This window comes from Andrographis paniculata, unplaced genomic scaffold (assembly GCF_009805555.1).
Source record: "Andrographis paniculata isolate CXL003 unplaced genomic scaffold, ASM980555v1 Contig86END, whole genome shotgun sequence".
In the NCBI taxonomy this organism is placed as follows: domain Eukaryota; kingdom Viridiplantae; phylum Streptophyta; class Magnoliopsida; order Lamiales; family Acanthaceae; genus Andrographis; species Andrographis paniculata.
In genome coordinates this window covers 1085501-1105306 of record NW_026137624.1, presented here as the reverse complement: position 1 = coordinate 1105306, position 19806 = coordinate 1085501, and the positions used below count along the sequence as shown (strand labels likewise).

General features: G+C 35.3%; 3 protein-coding genes across 4 annotated transcripts; 2 read left to right on the top strand and 1 right to left on the bottom strand.

Annotated features, from left to right (window-relative positions):
• The first annotated feature begins 211 nt into the window (after positions 1 to 211).
• On the top strand, positions 212 to 4076 carry LOC127242392 (uncharacterized). Its single transcript, XM_051261912.1, has 8 exons — positions 212 to 442; positions 505 to 966; positions 1048 to 1467; positions 1639 to 1923; positions 2171 to 2174; positions 2345 to 2459; positions 3143 to 3477; positions 3850 to 4076. The coding sequence occupies exons 1-8, from the start codon at positions 212 to 214 to the stop codon at positions 4074 to 4076; spliced, it is 2079 nt and encodes a 692-aa protein (XP_051117869.1).
• A 3480-nt stretch (positions 4077 to 7556) lies between these two features.
• LOC127242391 (uncharacterized) lies at positions 7557 to 9279 on the bottom strand. Its single transcript, XM_051261911.1, has 4 exons — positions 9251 to 9279; positions 8267 to 8654; positions 7987 to 8179; positions 7557 to 7945 (listed from the first exon to the last, which is right to left on the bottom strand). The coding sequence occupies exons 1-4, from the start codon at positions 9277 to 9279 to the stop codon at positions 7557 to 7559; spliced, it is 999 nt and encodes a 332-aa protein (XP_051117868.1).
• Positions 9280 to 17426: 8147 nt separating this feature from the next.
• LOC127242343 (HMG1/2-like protein) lies at positions 17427 to 19034 on the top strand. 2 transcript variants are annotated; one of them, XM_051261847.1, is made up of 8 exons: positions 17427 to 17591; positions 17748 to 17801; positions 17875 to 17982; positions 18096 to 18153; positions 18268 to 18312; positions 18390 to 18470; positions 18548 to 18637; positions 18714 to 19034. In XM_051261847.1, exons 2-8 carry the CDS (start codon positions 17755 to 17757, stop codon positions 18738 to 18740), a joined length of 456 nt encoding a protein of 151 aa, XP_051117804.1. In that variant the 5' UTR covers positions 17427 to 17591; positions 17748 to 17754; the 3' UTR covers positions 18741 to 19034. The 2 variants fall into 2 exon arrangements, with proteins under 2 accessions (XP_051117804.1, XP_051117805.1); XM_051261848.1 differs by having other exon boundaries at positions 17428 to 17591; positions 18717 to 19034.
• The last annotated feature ends 772 nt before the right edge of the window (positions 19035 to 19806 follow it).

Genomic DNA, 19806 nt, shown 5'->3' with positions numbered 1-19806 from the left:
AATTCGCTCTATGAAATTCCAAATCCCAACTTTCTACGGGAAATATGATTCAGAAGCATATCTTGATTGGGAGAGGAAGATTGAGCTGATCTTCGATTTTCAAGATTTGGATGGTCCACAAAAAGTCTGAGCTACGGTTTCTGAGTTCAAAGATTATGCCATTCATTGGTGGGACAATATTTGCCTCAATCGAAGGCGAGGTGGAGCACCGATGATTCAAACATTGGAGGATTTGACACGTGTCATGCGAGCTAAATTTGTGACGAGTTCGTATACGCAAGAATTGCATGTTCGACTGCAATCAATGAAGCAAGGAAACAAGACAGTTGATGAGTTCTACAAGGATTTGGAGGTGACTTTAATGCGGGCTGATGTTCGAAAGAGTCAACAAGCCACGGTAGCGAGGATCTTGACTAGGCTGAATCGAGATATTGCTGACAAAGTGGGATTGTATCGTTTTGATATATTGATGAATTGGTGGAACGTGCTATTACAATTGAGAAGCAATTGAAGCGTAAGGGCAATCAGAAAACATTTGGTACGAAGCCCTTCACACCAAATTATACCAAGAAGGATGACAAAACCCAAGTGGCCCAAGGGTTCGGTAAAGGAAAATGTGTTACCAAGGATGACACGCCACGGAACAAACATGTTGGAGCTGATCCGGAGAAGCCGAGGAATCGAGATATCATTTGCTTCAAGTGTCAAGGTCGAGGCCACATTGCAAGTCAATGCCCAAACAAGAAAACGATGATCCTCAATAAGTTTGGGGAATACGAGACGGAATCTGAAAATGAGGAGGGGGTTGATCAAAGAGTAAATGAGGAAAATAACATGGATGATGACTCTGATTCTGGTGTTGGTTTGAGTTTGGTTACCTTACAAGCCTTAAGCACTATGTCAAGGACCTTTGATGAGGAACAACGAGAAAATCTCTTTCAAACTCGTTACATAATTGGAGGCAAAGTGTGTAGCCTTATTATTGATAGTGGGAGTTGCACAAATATTGTAAGTGAACTTGCTGTCGAAAATTGAATTTGCTAACAGCACCCCCACCCCAAACCATTCAAATTGCAGTGCGTTAGCAATTTCGGAGAGTTGAATGTGTACAAGCAGGTGACGGTTCCTATCAAGATCAAAAATTATGAGGATGAAGTCGTCTGTGATGTGCTACCGATGCAAGCTTGTCACGTATTACTTGGGAGGCCATGGCAGTTGGATAGAAAGGCTCATCATGATGGATATTTGAATAGATACTCATTTGAGTTTGGGAGTAGAAAGATATGTTTGAAGCCGTTGTCTCCAATGGATGTCCATGAGGACCAACTTTACATGCATCGTCAATTTTTGGAAGAAGCCAAAGAAAAGAGAGAAAGGAAAAAGAGTGAAAAAAATAAGAGTGAAAAAAGTGAGCATGGGAGTGAGAAAAGTGAGGGTGAAAAAATAAAGAGTGACAAAAGAGAGCAAGTAAGTGAACAACGCAAGAGTGAGCTTGAAAGAAAAATGCTTGTGAGCTTGAGAGAGGCAAAAAATTTGAAAGTTCACGAGGGAAGTTCTTATTTACTTTTGATTAAACCTGTTTATTTGTCTAAGCAATAGCTAATGGAACTCTCTTCCAATATTGCTTCTCTTTTGCAGGAATATCAAGATGTGTTTCCTGATGAAGTAACTGGAGGATTACCACCTATTCGGGGCATTGAGCACCAAATGGATCTCATTCTGGGTGCATCAATTCCAAATCGTCGAGCTTACAAAGCAAGTCCAGAGGAAGTCAAGGAAATACGTAAGCAAGTGGATGAGTTGCTTGACAAAGGCTGGATTCGCGAAAGCCTAAGCCCTTGTGTTGTACCGGTTCTTCTTGTCCCAAAGAAGGATGGTGGATGGAGGATGTGCATCGATTGTCGAGCCGTAAATGCCATAACGGTAAAGTATCGACACCTTATCCCTCGTTTAGATGACATGCTAGATAAACTGCATAGGTCAAAATACTTTTCTAAAATTATTTTGAAAAGTGGATATCATCATATTAGAATGAGGGAAGGTGACGAATGGAAAACTGCATTTAAAACTACATTTGGCTTATATGAGTGGTTAGTCATGCCTTTTGGCCTTACAAATGCTCCAAATACGTTTATGCGGTTAATGAATCATGTATTACGTACTTCCATAGGGAAGTTTGTTGTGGTTTACTTAGATGATATTCTCATTTATAGTAAATCAATGGAAGAATATGTAGAGCATATTCGTAGTGTTTTGGAAGTGTTAAGAGCTGAAAAGCTTTACGCTAACCCGAAGAAGTGCGACTTTTGTGTCGACAAATGTATTTTTTTTGGTTTTGTTGTAGGTGCTGAAGGGATAAGTGTGGATGAAGCTAAAACACAAGCTATTCGGGATTGGCCAACACCTAAAACGATCAAGGAAGTTCGTAGTTTCCTTGGACTTGCAAGCTTTTACCTCCGGTTTGTGCGAGATTTTAGTTCCATTGCAGCACCACTACCTGAGCTTACAAAGAAAGATAAACACTTTGATTGGGGAGTTTCTTAACAAGCATCTTTCGATTTTCTTAAGAGAAAACTTACTAATGCTTCTTTTTTAGCTCTACCGGATTTTACTAAGCCATTTGAATTGAAATGTGATGCCTCGGGAATTGGGATTTGAGCTGTTTTGATGCAAGGAAAGATGCCAATTGCGTACTTCAATGAGAAGCTGAGTGGGGCTGCCCTCAACTATCGACGTGTGACCGAGAATTGTACTCGTTGGTTCGTGCACTTCAAACATGGAAGCATTATTTGCGATCACAAAAATTCATTGTTCACACTGACCATGAATCATTAAAGCATTTAAAGAGTCAACAAAAGCTTAGCAAGCGGCATGCAAGATGGGTAGCATTCTTGGACACATTTCCTTACTCGATTTAATACAAGAAAGGAAAGGAAAATGTTGTAGTTGATGCGCTATCAAGGAGGTACGGGTTGCTAACCTTGTTAGATTCTAAGCTTATGGGATTTGCATTCATAAAAGATATTTATGTGAATGATGTTGATTTTTCTGATATCTTTGCAAAATGTGCTACGTATGGCTTTGGTGATTATTATTTGCACAATGGGTATTTGTTTCGTGTGAATCATTTGTGTGTACCTAGGTGTTCACTTCGTGATGTGGTAGTGGTTGAGACACATGAGGGAGGTTTAATGGGTCATTTTGGGCGTGATAAGACATTGGGTGCATTGCATGAACACTATTATTGGCCTAAAATGAAGCATGATGTGGAGTCTTATGTGAATAAATGTGTTGTTTGTAAGATTACAAAGTCACATGCACAACAACACGGTCTATACACACCCTTACCTATTCCAGAAGCACCATGGACTAATATTTCAATGGATTTTATTATGGGATTGCCTAGGTCTATGAGAGGAAATGATTCGATTTTTGTTGTGGTTGATAGATTTTCAAAAATGGCACACTTCATTGCATGTAAGAAAACCAATGATGCGTCTCAGGTTGCAGATCTATTCTTTCATAATGTTTTGAAATTGCATGGTGTCCCTAAGACAATTGTGTCGGACAGGGATACAAAGTTTCTTAGTTACTTTTGGAAGACACTTTGGGCTAAATTAGGAACTAAGTTGCTATATTCTACATCTCATCATCCCTAAACGGATGGTCAAACTGAAACAGTCGATAGAACCTTAGGGAACCTACTTCGTGTCTTGATAAAAAAGAATAGCAAAAGTTGGGACGAATGTTTGCCTCATGCTGAATTTGCATATAATCATACGTTGCATTCATCGACACACATGTCTCCTTTTGAGGTTATTTATGGCTTTAATCCTCTAACACCTTTAGATATGTTACCATTGCCTAGCAAAGAGTATTTTAATAGTGATGGCAGGAAACGGTCTGAATTTGTGAAGGAGATGCATTCAAAGGTTCGGGATAACATTGCAAAGTCAAACGCTTGGTATGCTAAAAGTGCTAACAAAGGTCGTAAGAATGTAGTGTTCCAACCAGGCGATTGGGTGTGGTTCCACTTGAGAAAAATAGATTTCCCGAGAGACAGAAGTTTAAGCTGAGCCCAAGAGGAGACAGGTCATTCCAAGTTGTGGAACGCATTAATGACAATGCCTATCGTATTGAGCTACCGGGTGAGTACCAAGTTTATAGCACATTCAACGTTGCTGACTTAAGTACTTTTGATGTAGGAGATGAAAAGATTATGAAAATGGAGGACTCAATTTTTTAAGAAGGGGGGAATGACGAGGTCGTCAAAAGCGACGATAAACCTGCACTACCACCAAGTCCGATTACTCGAAACCGTCCCAAGAAGTTTCAAACGAATATTATGGCATTAGTTCTACACTTGGAAGAGGAGAACATGCATAAAGTTGAAGCATGGAGGGCAATGGGAAGAAAGTTATCAACATTGGAGTGCATCCACCCTTGAAGACCACAATTTATAACACCCATGAGAGTTTCTACTTACATCATTACCCATGTTCGATAAGAGGTGTTTTATTTTATTTAATAAGGTGGGTCCCTTCAATCTAATTAATTGGACATCTCTTATTTACTTAATTAGTGGGATATAGATAATATATATTTTTGTCCCACATTGGTTGTAGAGTCTTTTGCCATGCTAGCTTCCCCTATAAATAAGGCACTTGGCTTCACTTGTTAGACACCTTGAAACTTATATCAATTAAAGTTTTTTCTCTTTATTCCATTATATTGGAATTAGTGTGTGAGCGACGGTTACCCTTGCATACACGTATCATTCTCAAATCAGGTCTTTGGGTTGATTCCTTGGGTTCGTGGCTTCCGAAACCGACCGGAGTTTCTAGTCAAATCGTTCGAGTCTCCATTAGTTTAGAGGTTTTGGGTCTAGGCAACACTTGGGTTCACATCCGATCGATTGACAAATAGGACACCGGTAATATCTTTTTTTTTACTTAGTTTTTTATTTGAATTTAGTTTTAAGTTTCGGTTAGTATAGTTTAGTTACTTGGGCTACGTCACTTCTTCGGACTCCCACGCCATCTCCCCTTCTTCCTCACCCTTCGCCAACAAGCGGACAATCTCTTACCCAACAACTTTCATCTTCTTCTTTGGCTGGGGGAGGGGGGAGGAGCCGTCGCTTTCTTTTTCTTCTTCTTCTCCTTGAGGATCAGACTATACCCCTTTGACTCCAGCCAATTCTTGTGAAACGCTGTTGTAAACAGCGGTTTCATTTGAAGTTCAGAGGCTGGAGTGGGCAGATCAACTCTCACACGTCTACATAGTTCTGTAATTAGGTTCCCGTAACCAAGCGTTCTGTCAATCTTCTTGCGTGACCAAATGTCTATGTCGATGACGGTGCCCGTGTCGATGTCAGCTTTTTCCTTAAAAATAAAATGCAGCACGACCATATATTTGGGCCTGCAGTCGGTCGCGTGAGAGGTTATCGTAACCCTGTTCAACGACCACTTTACCCATAATTTCTTGTCATTGTCGACTGGCCCAAACTTCATATTTCTCTTTTCATATTCGGGAGTGGCGGCGAAGGTCCTATAGAGCGAGTACCTGCATTCAACTTATTTCTCTATCTCTTGGGAGAAGTAGTAGAATGGCCATCCCAGGACTCAGTTGATTTGCTTCACCGACCAGTCCACCCATTTCCCTCGGACGTATATGCTCTTGGGACATTCGGCTTGGCTCATGTTGGCGTAAAATTCCCTCACCAGCGATACATCCACTGGATCCTTGGGATTTTAAATCAACCAAGTCAGGCCCCGCTCTTTAATCCATTTAGTGAGCGGGCCCAAGATATTTTCGGTGATGAATCATCCCTCGTAGAGGATTCCCATGGCCTTTGTCATTTGTAGGCCGCCACCACTTCTAAGTTCACAAAGTGAACTAAATCGTACTTCTTGGAAACCAGTATTGCCTTTGTTTCCTTAGCGGCATCCTTCCTTGAAATCTTGTCCAAACGGAAGGCCTGCATTTTTTCTGTAGCAGCTTGACGAGCGAACTCCTGCTCGATTTCTCTCATACTGAAATCCTTCAGTCTTTTATAGCTCAACCACCAGTCACTCACCGGATACCTCTAGTCAGTCTCATTTGTATACTCAAATCTCAGGTAATCCTCTAGAAACACTGGGATGTACTACCTGAACTTAACAGATTTCAGCCTCATAAGCTCGCTCCAATCCTCAGTCAGGTCTAGAACACTCCTTCACTTGTAGTAAGCTTCTGGCAACGCTAGTTCAACCAATTCACCGGAGCTTTTTTCTACCACTCTCATGTCGTCAGTAGAAAGTATCCTCTGAACTCTCTTTCAAATCTTTGTTTCAACTTTTTCAAATTCCTCATTCACACTTTGTTTTCTTTCATTTGGACCTATGGTGATAGCTTAGACAACCTAGGGCATTTCAGTACTTTATAAAGTAAAATAGAGCACAACTTACAAAATCTCGAACCTGCAACATTAATTCATAAATGGATAAACAATCAAGTAAATAGGTAGAAATATCCTAAATCTCACTTATTTGAGCCCTATTTCTTTCTCTCACAACGAAACGGAACATTCTATGGAGGGTTTCGTTGTGAAAAAATGAGAAAATCACAAACTTAGGAAAATCCATTCAAAGATGAAAAATTGATCCATTGAAAATAAGAATATCAGATATTATATCTAAATCCAACATATAATGGACTCAGATTCATATTTAATCAAGTTATGAAAGGTTTTTGAAAAAGTTCGAAGAATAGTAAGTTTTTGCAAAAATAATTTTTCATTATGTGTTATTGAGTATGAAATCAGGAAAAATTAACCATGAAATCGAGTAATGTGATCATGGAGAACCTAGATCTCACGTCAGATTTCATTAAAACTAGTTGGAAGATGAAGATTTTTTGAATTTGGGAACACGGAGAAATGGCATTTTCTTTTTAGCATACAAGAAGTTACTTTAGGGTAAAAGTTGAAATGACTGAGTGAAGGGGGTATTAATAGTGGAAAGCTCTTCGCACACTTAAAAAGTGACATAGAGGTGGACGGTTCAACTTCTAGTCAGTCCAGTATTATTATATTAATATAATGGCTTAACGACGGGATATTGGGCGGGTGAGCGGTTAAAGCAACACTTCTATTTTTCCTAAGTATGACAGACAAACGATTGGGTAAGCAGTATTAGGCGAGGGATGACACTCATCCAGCATGGGTCAAAGTGAAACAAGCGAAGTGAGGGTTGGTTTGGGTCAGACTTAGGTTAGAAGTTTAAAATTATACCTAAGTTACTCTAGAAAAACAATAAGAAAACAATTGAATTTTAGTCTACTAAAAGCGATAAACTACCTAGGAAAGCAATAATTACATTCCTATATAAAAGCGATAAACTAACTAAGAAACCAAGAAATTATTGCCCTAAACAAATGATGAAATATAATTATGAAAACGGTAAACTTCTACTAAGAACACGATAAAAAAAAAATAACTAGGAAAGCGATTAAAGAAAGCAAGTAAAACTCTTGAAGGATATAAGATTAGGCAATTCTGGATTTTAGTTAAGTTCTAATCAGGGAGCGAGCTTCTGAACTTCAATCAGATCAATCTCTGGTTCGTCTTGCTGCAATACGAGCCCTTCAATATACGGTTTCAGTCTAGCTCCATTGACTAGGAAGAAATCACTTTCCGTCGAGTTATCCACATCACTCATTCTTATGGCTCCGTTTGGCAGAACTTGTCTGACAACATACGGTCCAGTCCACCTAGATTTCAATTTTCCTCGGAACAAGTGAAACCTAGAATCATACAGTAAGATCTTGGATCCCTTAGTGAACTCTTTCTCCTTCAACTTCCTGTCGTGATAGAATTCCATCTTTTCCTTATAAATTTTTGCACTTTCATATGCAAAATACCGAAACTCGGTTAGATCAAGTAATTTCTCCGCGTGTTTCTGTTGTGCTGGCAATAGATCAAAATTCAAATATTCGATGGCCTAGTACGCGCAATGTTCGAGTTCAAGTAGGATGTGACATGCTTTTCCATAAACCAATCGATAGGGGGCATCCCAATTGGCGTCTTGAAGGCTGTTCGATAGGCCCACGGCGCATCATCTAATTTTTCAGCCCAGTTCTTACGACTCTTGTTGATTGTGGTCTGGAGAATGTGTTTTATTTCTCTGTTATAAACTTCCCCCTGACCGTTTGCTTATGAGTGATAGGTAGTAGTTAGATGCTGGAGAACCCCATACTGTTAAAGGTAAGATTGCAGTGTCTTATTCACAATATGGGTGTCTTCATCGCTTATAATAGTCCTTACAACCTCGAATCTTGGAAAAATAGTGTACTTTAGGAAGTGGATCACTGAGAGAAACTCGTTCGTAGGGAGCGTTTGCGCTTCAACCCACTTCCTTACATAATCTACTGCCACTAAGATATATTGCTTTCCACTTGAATTTGGAAAAGATCCCATAAAGTCTATTCCCCACAGGTTGAACATTTCCACAAACAAAATTCCAGTCTGAGGCATCTCATCTCGCTTCGAGATAGAGCCTAATTGTTGACACTTATCGCAAGCCTTGGCAAAGGCATCAACATCTTTCAGTAGGGTTGGCCAAAAGAAGCCAAACTGCAAAACTTTCGTTATTGTGGACTGCCAGCAAAATGCCCTCCTACATGAGACCCATGACATTCATTCAAGATCAATGGGACTTCTCATTCCGCTACACAGCGATAGATAATCCCATCAGAGTCGATGTTAAACAAATAAGGTTTATCATAAAAATAGTCCTTTGCCAAGCTGAAAAGACACTTTTTGTCCCTTAAAACTGTATAAGCGGAAAATTGTCTTGTGGCTAAGAAATTTTCCAGGTTTGCAAACCATGGCTCTTTACTTTGCGTAAGGAACAATTTCTCGTCAGGAAAAAAGAATCATTAATACCTTAAGATGTGTCCCCCGGTTGTCGAATTCTACTCAAATGATCAGCAAAAAAGTTTTCTTTCCCTTTTCGATCCTTCATCTCTATATCAAATTTTTGGAGTGAAAGAACCAGCAAATCAAGCGGGCCTTAATTTCCTTCTTCTCCATAAAATATTTGATCGTTGCATGGTCAGTGTGAACTATGGTCTTGCTCCCGATCAAATATTGTCTGAACTTCTCGAAAGCAAAGATAATGGCTAGAAGTTTCTTCTCAGGCGTAGTGTAATTCCTTTTAGAGGAGTCCAGCGTTTTACTGGCATAATAAATGACATTCAGCTTGGCCTCCACCTCCTATCCCAGTACAGCACCGACGGCATAGTCGTTTGCGTCCTCCATTGGCTCGAATGGCTCGCTCCACACTGATTCTGAGATGATGGGAGCGGTGGTGAGTTTCTTCTTCAAAATCGGGAAAGCCTCCTCACACTCGCTTGACCATTCAAATTTAGCATCTTTGCATAGCAGCACGGTGAGTGGTTGGGTGATTTAATGAAGTACTTGATGAAATGATGGTATAAATCGGCGTGGCCAAGGAAACTTCGCACTCCTTTCTCATTTTAGGGCACTGAAATTCTTTCGATTACACTAACCTTCGATCTGTCCACATCTATTCCGGCGAACGAGATCTTATGGCCAAGAACAATTCATTCATTTACCATTAAGTGGCACTTCTCCCAGTTCAGCACGAGATCAGTCTCAATGCAGCAAAGTAGCACTCTATCTAAATTGCTCAGGCATCTGGAAAGGTCTTGCTATAGACTGAAAAGTCATCCATAAAAACTTCTATGCATGAGTCCAGGAGATCACTGGAGATGTGGTACATACATCGCTGGAAGGTCATTGGGCGTTGTAGAGCCCGAAAGGCATCCCATATAAGTGAAAGTACCATATGGACAGGGTAGTTTTTCTCACAGTCCTCCCGCTTGATGGGAATTTGATGGTAACCTGAGTATCCATCCAGGAAATAATACTATTCGTGACATGCAAGCTTCTCAAGGCATTGATCAAGGAACGGAAGCGGGAAATGATCTTTCTTCGTTGCTGCGTTGTTGAGCCTCATATAATTGATACAGACCCTCTATCCCGTGACTGGTCTTGTCATAAAGACCTCCCTATAATTGCTCGTCTTTTTTATGAAGCCTCATTTCTTGGGGACCACCTGGGTAGGCTTGCCCATTGGATGTCACTAATAGGATAAATGATGCATGCATTAAAAAGCTTAATTACCTCTTTTTTCACAACTTCTTGCATATTTTCATTAAGGCGTCGCTGAGGCTATCTGTACAAGTTCGCTTCAGCATCTAGTCTAATATGGTGCATACACACTGCTGGGCTGATTTCTTTAATGTCTGAGATCTTCCATGCAAACGTTGTTTTTCTTCTCTTGAGAAGGGATAGGAGTTAAGCCTCTTGTGCAAAACGAGCGAGACAGAGATTATTAGCAGGTAAGTCTTCTCCGGGCCAAAAATACATACTTCAGGTGCTCTGGTAGCTTTTTCAGCTTCTCGCTTTTGTTGGATTCACTCTCTGGCTCTCGGTTCGCTTGATCTATGGACTCAGTGGGATTAGGTGAACTGTCGCTCCGCTTATCTGAGTCCTATAGCTGCTCCAGCTTGAGTGCATCCTTCTCTGAAATTTTTTCTAGAAATTCTAAGGTTAGACTGTTCTCAAGAGAGTTTAATTCATATCAATTCATCAATAAAGTCACAATTTTCTTTTCGAGGTTGACGTAATGCGTTGTTCATAAAAAAATGTGATTTTATCTCCACTGATGCTCAATAAAATTTTGCCTTGAGCGATGTTGATGTTGGCTTGAGCGGTGGCAAGGAAAGATCTTCTCAAAATTATTGGAATTTCGCGATATTCGCTCATTTCCATTACTATAAAATTAGCAGGGAAGATAATTTTATTTACTTGCACTAGTACATCATGAACAATCCCATTCAGAAGTCTTATTGATTTATCTTCAAGTTAAATTACAGTTCTACACGGCGCAAGTTCATAAAGCCCTAATTTACTGAAAAGCTAAAAAGGCATAAGATTGATACTAGCTTCTAAGCTGCATAATGCCCCTAATCGGTTTCAGGTTCCCTATAGTACAAATAATAATAAAACTCATAGGATCACAGAGTTTTTTTGGTAGCTCATCTGAAAATATGGCGCTGCACACACCCTCCAGCTACATCGTTGCATACACTTCAGGAACTTATCACTTTTATTGATTATATCTTTTATAAACTTAGGGTGTGTTTGTTTGGAGGTGTGGATTTTGAGTTGGGATTTTAATAGTAAAAATTTTGAATTTGAATAATTGTATGGTGTGATATAAATAGGTGTTGATGTGATGTTTTGAATGTAAAATTGATTTTTAGTATAATATAAAAATAAAAAATAGGTGTTTGATCTGTTGTTTTTGGGAGGAAAAATTTGGATGAATAGTAGAAAAAAAAATCCAATCCCTCAAACAAACACACCCTTAGTGTATTATGACATCTGCAGCAAAGCATCAGCAAACGGAATAGCGAATTTAAGACTACGGAAAATGTGTATAAATTTTTCAAACTCTTTGGAATTGTCCTTCTTTCTAAACCTTATTGGAAATGGGGCCCTAGATATCGCTTGGGTTGGCTCATTCTCTTTTGAATTGGCACCGTAGCGGTTTACGTTGCTCGTGGCTCAGTTTGACAAACTTCCTCGTTTGGCGTTTGATTATTATCATCTTGTACAGGTAATGTATTTAAAACAATAGGAGAAAAATGATTAATACCTATGTCCGGAAGTGATGGCGATGTTGTTCGCTTTCCTCCTCTTGTTTCTACAACCTTCACTTGATTCGGGACTGTCCTGACTTTCCCAGGTAGTGTTCCTTTCTATTTTAGCTTTATCGCTTCAGCTATCTGTCTAACCTGCATTTTCAGCATTTTGATCGAGGCAGATGTATTCCTCTAGAACTCCTGATTTGCCCACTCGGTATTCCTCCATAACTCCTCCAGACTCAGCGGCTGACTTGTCACTGTGGGAGGCAGGGCAAAAACAGGTGCCTGCTACGGAATGTGGGGGTCTGATAATAAGGTTGTTGCAGATAGTATGCCCTTTGATAATATTGTGGCGCAGCGAATTGTTGCGGCTGATGAAATTGTTGTTGAGGGCGTGGTCTAGCAGCCCTTTGGGGTTGCCCCTTCTGGAACTGTTGATGCTGAGGAGGATTTTTATTTGTCATGTAAAAGACCTCCACTGGGTTCTGAGTCTGCTCAGCTGAGCTCTCAGGAACCTGAAAGTAATGGATCTCGTGATGATGATATGTTACAGATGGTATCTGTCCCTATTTATAGGTCTATGAGATCGGCAGTTGCAGAGCAGTTGAGCGGCAGTTGAAACTGTTGGGCAGTTAGGCGGTTGATAGCAGTTAATATGTTGAAGTAGTTGCACCTGCCATAACTCCCTGGGTGCCGCTTCTCTCGCTTTAGAATGTAAGGGCACAAATCTTTCTCATTTGCCTAGATGGCTAGAGGGCATCGGCGCAGCTCAACCGGTGCTATCGTCGCTGACTGGTAGTGGAATGACTTGACCGCTGAGAGATGAACACTTAGTCAATATTTGGAGTAGCCTACTCTCGCTTCTGCAGCAGCGGATGTCTGGTCGCTGACGTTGGCGAAAGAGGTAAGAGCGTCGCTTGACTTTCAGCATTTAGCTTTTCTGGGCCATAAACATCACTTAAACATGTCAAAAACGTTACTAATCTCAACAGACAAACTCTGGATCATGCCAAATGAAATAAATCAATAAAGTATGTCATAAATAAAATCTTGTGATGGTTTTCACATAAAAATTCAAGTAATACACAGTTTTGTTAAGAGAAAAATATATTGTTATTTGGAGTTATCAAGGTCCATCGACGCCGTTGAATAATGAGATTCTAGAGGAGACGTGGACAGGTAAACTAGTAAACGTTTCTTTCTTGCGTATTTTTTGTTGCACCGAAATGTCAAGGTTAATGCTGAGACGAAGCTAAATGCAAAATCGGTGAAGTGCACGTTTATCGGTTATAGTGGTGATGAGTTTGGGTATCGACTTTGGGATGAAGCTAATCGCAAGATCATTCGTACTTGAGATATTATCTTTGATGAGCAGATCTTGTATAAGAACAAGTCGAGTGACGAGGATAGAAAGAATTCGGAGATGGTTGAATTGGATACTTCCAACACGAGCTTGAGCAACCAAGCTCGGGATAATCGGAGTGCAACTGACGTAGAGGTTGAATTGCCTACCCCCGTTACTGAGAATGTTGAAATCACGACAAAAGTTGATATGAACACATCGATAACACTGAGAAAATTCATGAGACAACATTATACACTAGAGAGGTACCTCCCTACCCTTTATTATTTACTTTTGACTGACAGTGGAGAATCATAATACTATGCAGAAGTTAAACTGAAGAATAAAAACTTGGTATAAATGGTGAAGTTAAGTTACAATCCCAAAACCAACTTCAAGTCTACGCCCAAACAAAGTAAAAAAATATCTTAAAAACCTATCTAAACAATCCCTAGATAAGAAAATTAAAAGTATATTATAAATTAATCAAGGGTGTATTTGTTTTACGAAATAGTATGAATGAATTTTTTTTATTTTTTATTTTTACGTAAAGTATAACTAATTGTAAATAATATAAAAATAAAAAATATGTATAATATATTATTTTTTTGGTAAAATATTGATTTATTTTGACAAAAAAATACACACTCAACCAATTTAGCCAGAGTGTATTTGACAATTAGCTGATAGTTGTTACTTAATTCGATTAGTTGTTAGCTGTCAGCTGATTCGAATAGTTGGCTTGACTAGATGATTCGATTAGCTGTTTGTATTAAAGTGTTTGGCAAAATAGCGATTTGATATTAGTTGTTTATACACAAAATGACAATTAAGGACATTTTATATTTTATTTTCAAAATATTTAGTTGAGTTTTTTCGGTGGGTAAACTTTTTTAGAATTTTATTATTAATATTAAAAATTAGAAAAAAATTATTAAGATATTTATTTTTATTATTTAAAAAATATTTTGTAAAGAATTAATGCAAACTTATTGAATTTTTTTTTCATTAGAAATAGTATAAATATAAAAGAGCAAAATCATTAGCATATATATTTTTATTAGATTAATTTTTAATTAATATATATTTACATCAAATTTATAATTTTAAATAAATATATTTTTTTTAATAAAAATATTATGTGATAAAAATACTATATAAATGAATCAATAACATTAATATTTTTATATTATTTTTATTCTAAAAATTAAAAGAATTTATAAATATGATAATTGATATATAAAAAATAATTATTTTAAATTTATAAATATGAATTTATAAGTTATTAGAAGAAATATATCCAAATAATTAATAAATAGTATAATAAAAAATATATATTAATATATGTAAAAGAATTAATTAATTTTAACAGTAAATAAGGAAAAGAAAAATTAAAATAAAAAAGTTAATCTGAAACGATGGGATATACAAGGTGTGTTTGGCAATTAGCTGATAGTTGTTAGTTATTTAGTTGATTCAATTAGTTGTTAGTTGTTAGCTGATTCAATTAGTTGGTTTGACTAGTTGATTCGATTAGCTATTTGTATTAAAGTATTTTGAGGGTGTTTGACAAAGGGCTTTTTGAGAAACTTTTAGTTGTTTGACCAATCAAACAACTAATTTAGGTGTTTGGTAAATTAGTTTTTTGGAATAGCTTTTTGGACCAAAAAAGCTAACTTACCTAACGTTTTGAAATAGCTTTTTCAGTATAAATTTTTTTATTCCTTATTTGCCTTTAAAACTTTATTATACACTTTACACAAATAAATATATTTTGATTATTTATTAATTATATTAGAATATTTTATTATATAATAGTATTACTTTTATAAATTTAAAATAATTAATTTTTATATATAAATTTAATAAAATCAACACAAAATAAAAAATATAAATATTAATAATTTATTTTTATATTAAAATTAAATTATATAAATTTATACTAAAAATAAATTAAAAAATTTAAATTTATTGAAAATTATAAATATAATGATCAGTTGAAAATTATAAATATAATGAACTAATCGATAATTAATATAATAAATATATATAAAAAAATTATTATTTTATATTTTACATTATTTATAATAGAAAAAAATAATTAATTTTTTCGATAAAAATATATTATTTTTTAAATCTAACTATAATAAAAATATATACTATAACACTTTTACAAATTTCAATAACTAATAACAAAAAAATTCAAATATTCTAAATTCAAAAGAACACAATTGAATATGTTAGAAAAAAATCCTCAATTGTCATTTTACGTATAAACAATTAATATCAAACAGTTGTTTTACCAAACATTTTAATACAAACAGCTAATCGAATCAGCTAGTCAAACCAGCTAATTGAATAAGCTAATAGTTATAAATTAATTGAATCAGCTAACAGCTAACAACTATAAACTAATGGTCAAATACGCCCTTGGTAAAATAACAGTATGATATTAATTGTTTATACGTGAAATGATAATTAAGGATATTTTATATGTTATTTTCAAAGTATTTAGTTGAGTTTTTTTTCGATTGGTAGACTTTTTTAGAATTTTATCATTAAATTTAAAATTTAGAAAAAATTTATTAGAATATTTATTTTTATTATTTTTAAAATATTTTGTAAAGAACTAATACAAGCTCATTGAAAAATAAATATATTTTTTTCATTAAAAATAGTATAAATTATGGAAGAACAAAAATTATTAGTATATATTTTTATTAGATTAATTTTTTATTAATATATATTTACATAGGGTGTGCTTGTTTGGAGGATTGGATTTAAATCCAACTATTCATCCAATTTTTTCTCCAAAAAAACATCAAATTAAACACCTATTTTTCATTTTTTATATAATACTAAAAATCAATTTTACATTCAAAACATCAGATCAATACTTATTTATATCACATCATACAACTATTCAAATTCAAAATTTTTACTATTCAAATCTCAATCCAAAATCCAAACCCCCAAACAAACACACCCTAAATCTATAATTTTAAATAAACATATTCATTTTTAATAAAAATAATATCTGATAAAAAATATTATATAAATAAATCAATAATATTAATATTTTTATATTATCTTTATTTTAAAAAAAATTAAAATCAATTTATAAATAAGATAATTGGTATATAAAAAACAATTATTTTAAATTTATAAATATAAATTTATAAGTTATAAAAAAATTATATTAAAATAATTAATAAATAGTGTAATAAAAATTTATATTAATATAAGTGAAAGAGTTAATTAATTTTAAATGCAAATAAAAAAAATAATAATATAATAAAAAAATTAATATGAAATATTGAGATATTCAGTTTTTTCAAAATTATATTCTTGGACTCAATAAATTAGTTGAAAACGTTAATCTACTAAATATCAAAATTAGCTGGTTTATTGGTCAAACAGCTAAAAGTTCTTCGATAAGTTAAAAACTTTTCACAAAAACTGTTTATCAGGTTTGCAGGATATTAGATTTGGCCGGAAATTTACCCAGTGAGTACTTTCGGATAGTGGCTGCGGATTCCAACGTCATAAAAAAAAAAAAAAAAAAAAAAAAAAAAAAAAAAAAAAAACCTGTTTATCAAACACCTTCACAATTTTTTCAAAATTAGTTTTTTTTTTACCCAATAAGCTAACTAAAAATACTAATTTACCAAACACAAAATTAATTAGTTTACTGGTAAAATAACTAAAAATTCTTGAAAAAATTATTTACCAAAATCCTCATAATTTCAATTGCAATTATAAAAGTATATTTGCGCCGTTATTTCAATATCATTTTTTGAAATTTTGAAAAAATGATAATAAAAAATATAATATTTTATTAAAAAAAAAATTCATTATAAAAAATTAAAAATAAAATATTTAATTTAAAACAAATTTATTTGATATTTTTAAAATAATTATTCATAGCACACAAAAAAATTATTTCATAAAAAATGTACGAAGCCATCGAATACTTATCATTTGGATCGGCAAGAACATACGAAATTACTAAATCACCCTTCCAGCTCACTCAACAAATCTGAATCATATCAAGTTTATAGATATTTGTTTAATAAAGGGCCACCACGGCGCCTATCGTGCCCCAAATCGTAATTCCATAAAGGGCATTCTCGTCATTCGACCGTCACCCTAGCAGTCCTCACGATGATGCCACGTGGCGATATGTCCATCCTACGCCCCAGGCCCCTCCAGAAGAAGCACAGAGAAAACACAAAGCCAGGAGAAGGGGAAAGGGAAGTGCCTTGCAGCCAATGGGAGCGGTGCGATGGGCAAGACGCGGATCGCTGACGTGGCAGTAGGAATTTGAAATCCCGCCCAAACCCGGACTTCAATTTGCTGTGTGAGTGAATTTGGGGAGAATTTTTGAGGCTCTTTTCCTATGCAACCCCTTATCCCTTCCCCTTTCACATATACAATACTCACCCACACGCTTTCAATACGCATACCCAGATCTCCCTTGATTTTTTCTCTCTCTCCATCTTCTTCTCGCACTAGGGGCGGCGGCGATTCTTAGGTGAGTTTTTACTAACTCTTGCCTATTCGCGGCGGTTTTTGACTCTTTTTATTTGTATTTTTCGCAGGTGAGCCGTGGATGGAGGATTTCGCTGAGTTTGACGGATTTTAGCGGTTTGCGACGGTTCTGAACGAGTTTTGGTTGTTTATTTTGCAGGTGAGCAATGAAAGGAGGACGATCCAAGGGGGAGACGAAGAAGGCTGAACCGAAGTAGGTGTTTGTTGGATTTCTTTTGGTTAGATCTGTGTTTTGATTTGATTGTTTCGGTTCGTCTTTTGAGTAGGCTTTCTGTGAAGAAAGGAGCAGTCGCGAAAAAGCCGGCGAAGAAGGCGAAGACGGAGAAGGATCCGAACAAGCCGAAGAGGCCTGCTAGTGCCTTTTTTGTTTTCATGTATGGAGTTTGTTTTATATTGAAAGTGTTTTCCGCTTTAGTTATGTATTTGTTGCTGTGATCTGCTTTACAGTGAATTACTGTTTGTAATTTTGTTTGTGTTGTTATTGCAGGGAAGAGTTCCGGAAAACGTACAAAGAGAAGCATCCGAATAACAAGTCAGTCGCCGCTGTAAGTCAGCCAGTCCAATTGTCGATGTTTTTGAATTTGAAAAACAAGGAGAAACTGGAATTTAGTCTCATCTCAGTTCGTCTGTTTTTTTGTTGGATGAACGTTCGTTCGTAGGTTGGCAAAGCCGGCGGTGACAAGTGGAAAAGCATGTCAGATGCTGTATGCACAAATTCTTTCCCTCGTTATCTCTTATCCCAACCTTGGGTTGTTGTAATTTGCTGAGATATTTGTATCAGGAAAAAGGACCTTACATAGCCAGGGCAGATAAAAGGAGGGCGGAGTACGAAAAGAAACTCCAGGCTTACAATAAGAAACAGGTAAGTAATTTCATCCACCGACTATAATATAATCCAATTAAAATTGAAATTGACAAGTAACTTCATCCTGACTGCAGAGCGAAGGAGCAGCCGCCGAGGAAGAGTCCGACAAATCCAGGTCGGAGGTGAACGACGAGGACGAGGAGGACGAGGACGGCAGCGCTGAGGTACGTACACTCTAATAGCAAAACAATGACATTATGATTAATTTTTGGAAAGGGAACTGATGTGTTAACGTTGTAGCAGGACGACGATGATGACGAAGAGTGAGGGAAAGGCAATAATGGAATGAATGTGTAGGAAACTGCTACCGTACAACAATCCCATCTGAACGCAACTCTGATCTGCTTTCTTTTCGTTTTCTTTTTTTTATTATGTACCCTCTCTCGCATTTTTTGTTTAGTAGAAGAAGAAGAAGAGTAGAGATTGAAGTAAGTTAGGTTTGGGCGGTCAGATGGGATTGTTTATGTATTTACGTTTTCAAGAAATCTTCTTTAAGTCGTCTCTGTATGTCTCTCTCTCTCTCTCTCTCTAATCAATAATCACAATCGCATCTTCGTCTAATTGGGATTTGGGTAATGATGCATTAATTATGATATGATGATCGATGGTGATATTCCCCTCCTATATTATCGTAATAAATAAATAGAAAAATATCTATTCCTTGAGACTATCTTCAATCAGAATATTTTTCTATTTTTGCCTTGTATTTTTGGAGGGTCTTCTCCAATGGTTAAAAAATATTTTTTTTATATTTTATTTTATATAATTTTCAAAATTACATATAAAATTTAATATTTTATTATTTTTATATATTTAAATTATAATAATATTTTTAATTAATATTTTAAATATTATATTGATAAATTATACTCTCTCCGTTTTAGATAATATGTTCACTGTTATTTATTTTTTTTTTTTTGAAATGATTAGATACTTTAATTTTATTTTAAATTTTAAAATTTTATTTTTTTATTTTAATTAAATTAATTAAATATTTTAATTTTATTTATATTATAGAATAATTATTTTTATTAATACATTTTTAATTATCTATTAATTACACCGGTCTTCCTAAAATACTATGTCTACTGGGACTATGAGGGAATATTTATTAATATTTTAATATATATTTAAAAATTAAAACATAAAAATATTAATATTATAATAAAAAATAATAAAATTAAAAGTAACAATATAAAATATAAATTTAAAACAAAATAAAAAAATAAAAAATAAAAATATAATTTTTTATTTTGTTGATGATATTTAAAAAATAAAAAATTAAATAAATATAAAAAAGAAATAAATAACTATATAAATAAATAGATAATAT

What these genes read in the sequence shown, in the direction of transcription:
- LOC127242392 (XM_051261912.1), top strand. Translation starts at nt 212, where the DNA reads ATGATTCAAACATTGGAGGATTTGACACGTGTCATGCGAGCTAAATTT. An exon ending in AGAGTGACAAAAGAGAGCAA is followed by an intron (nt 1,468 to 1,638) that starts GTAAGTGAACAA and finishes TCTCTTTTGCAG; the next exon opens with GAATATCAAGATGTGTTTCC. An exon ending in CTTGCAAGCTTTTACCTCCG is followed by an intron (nt 2,460 to 3,142) that starts GTTTGTGCGAGA and finishes GTGTGTACCTAG; the next exon opens with GTGTTCACTTCGTGATGTGG.
- LOC127242391 (XM_051261911.1), bottom strand. Translation starts at nt 9,279, where the DNA reads ATGCCGTCGGTGCTGTACTGGGATAGGAG. An exon ending in GCGATGAAGACACCCATATT is followed by an intron (nt 8,180 to 8,266) that starts GTGAATAAGACA and finishes GCAAACGGTCAG; the next exon opens with GGGGAAGTTTATAACAGAGA. An exon ending in CTTGAACTCGAACATTGCGC is followed by an intron (nt 7,946 to 7,986) that starts GTACTAGGCCAT and finishes ATCTATTGCCAG; the next exon opens with CACAACAGAAACACGCGGAG.
- LOC127242343 (XM_051261847.1), top strand. Translation starts at nt 17,755, where the DNA reads ATGAAAGGAGGACGATCCAAGGGGGAGACGAAGAAGGCTGAACCGAA. An exon ending in GGAAAAGCATGTCAGATGCT is followed by an intron (nt 18,313 to 18,389) that starts GTATGCACAAAT and finishes TATTTGTATCAG; the next exon opens with GAAAAAGGACCTTACATAGC. An exon ending in ACGAGGACGGCAGCGCTGAG is followed by an intron (nt 18,638 to 18,713) that starts GTACGTACACTC and finishes TTAACGTTGTAG; the next exon opens with CAGGACGACGATGATGACGA.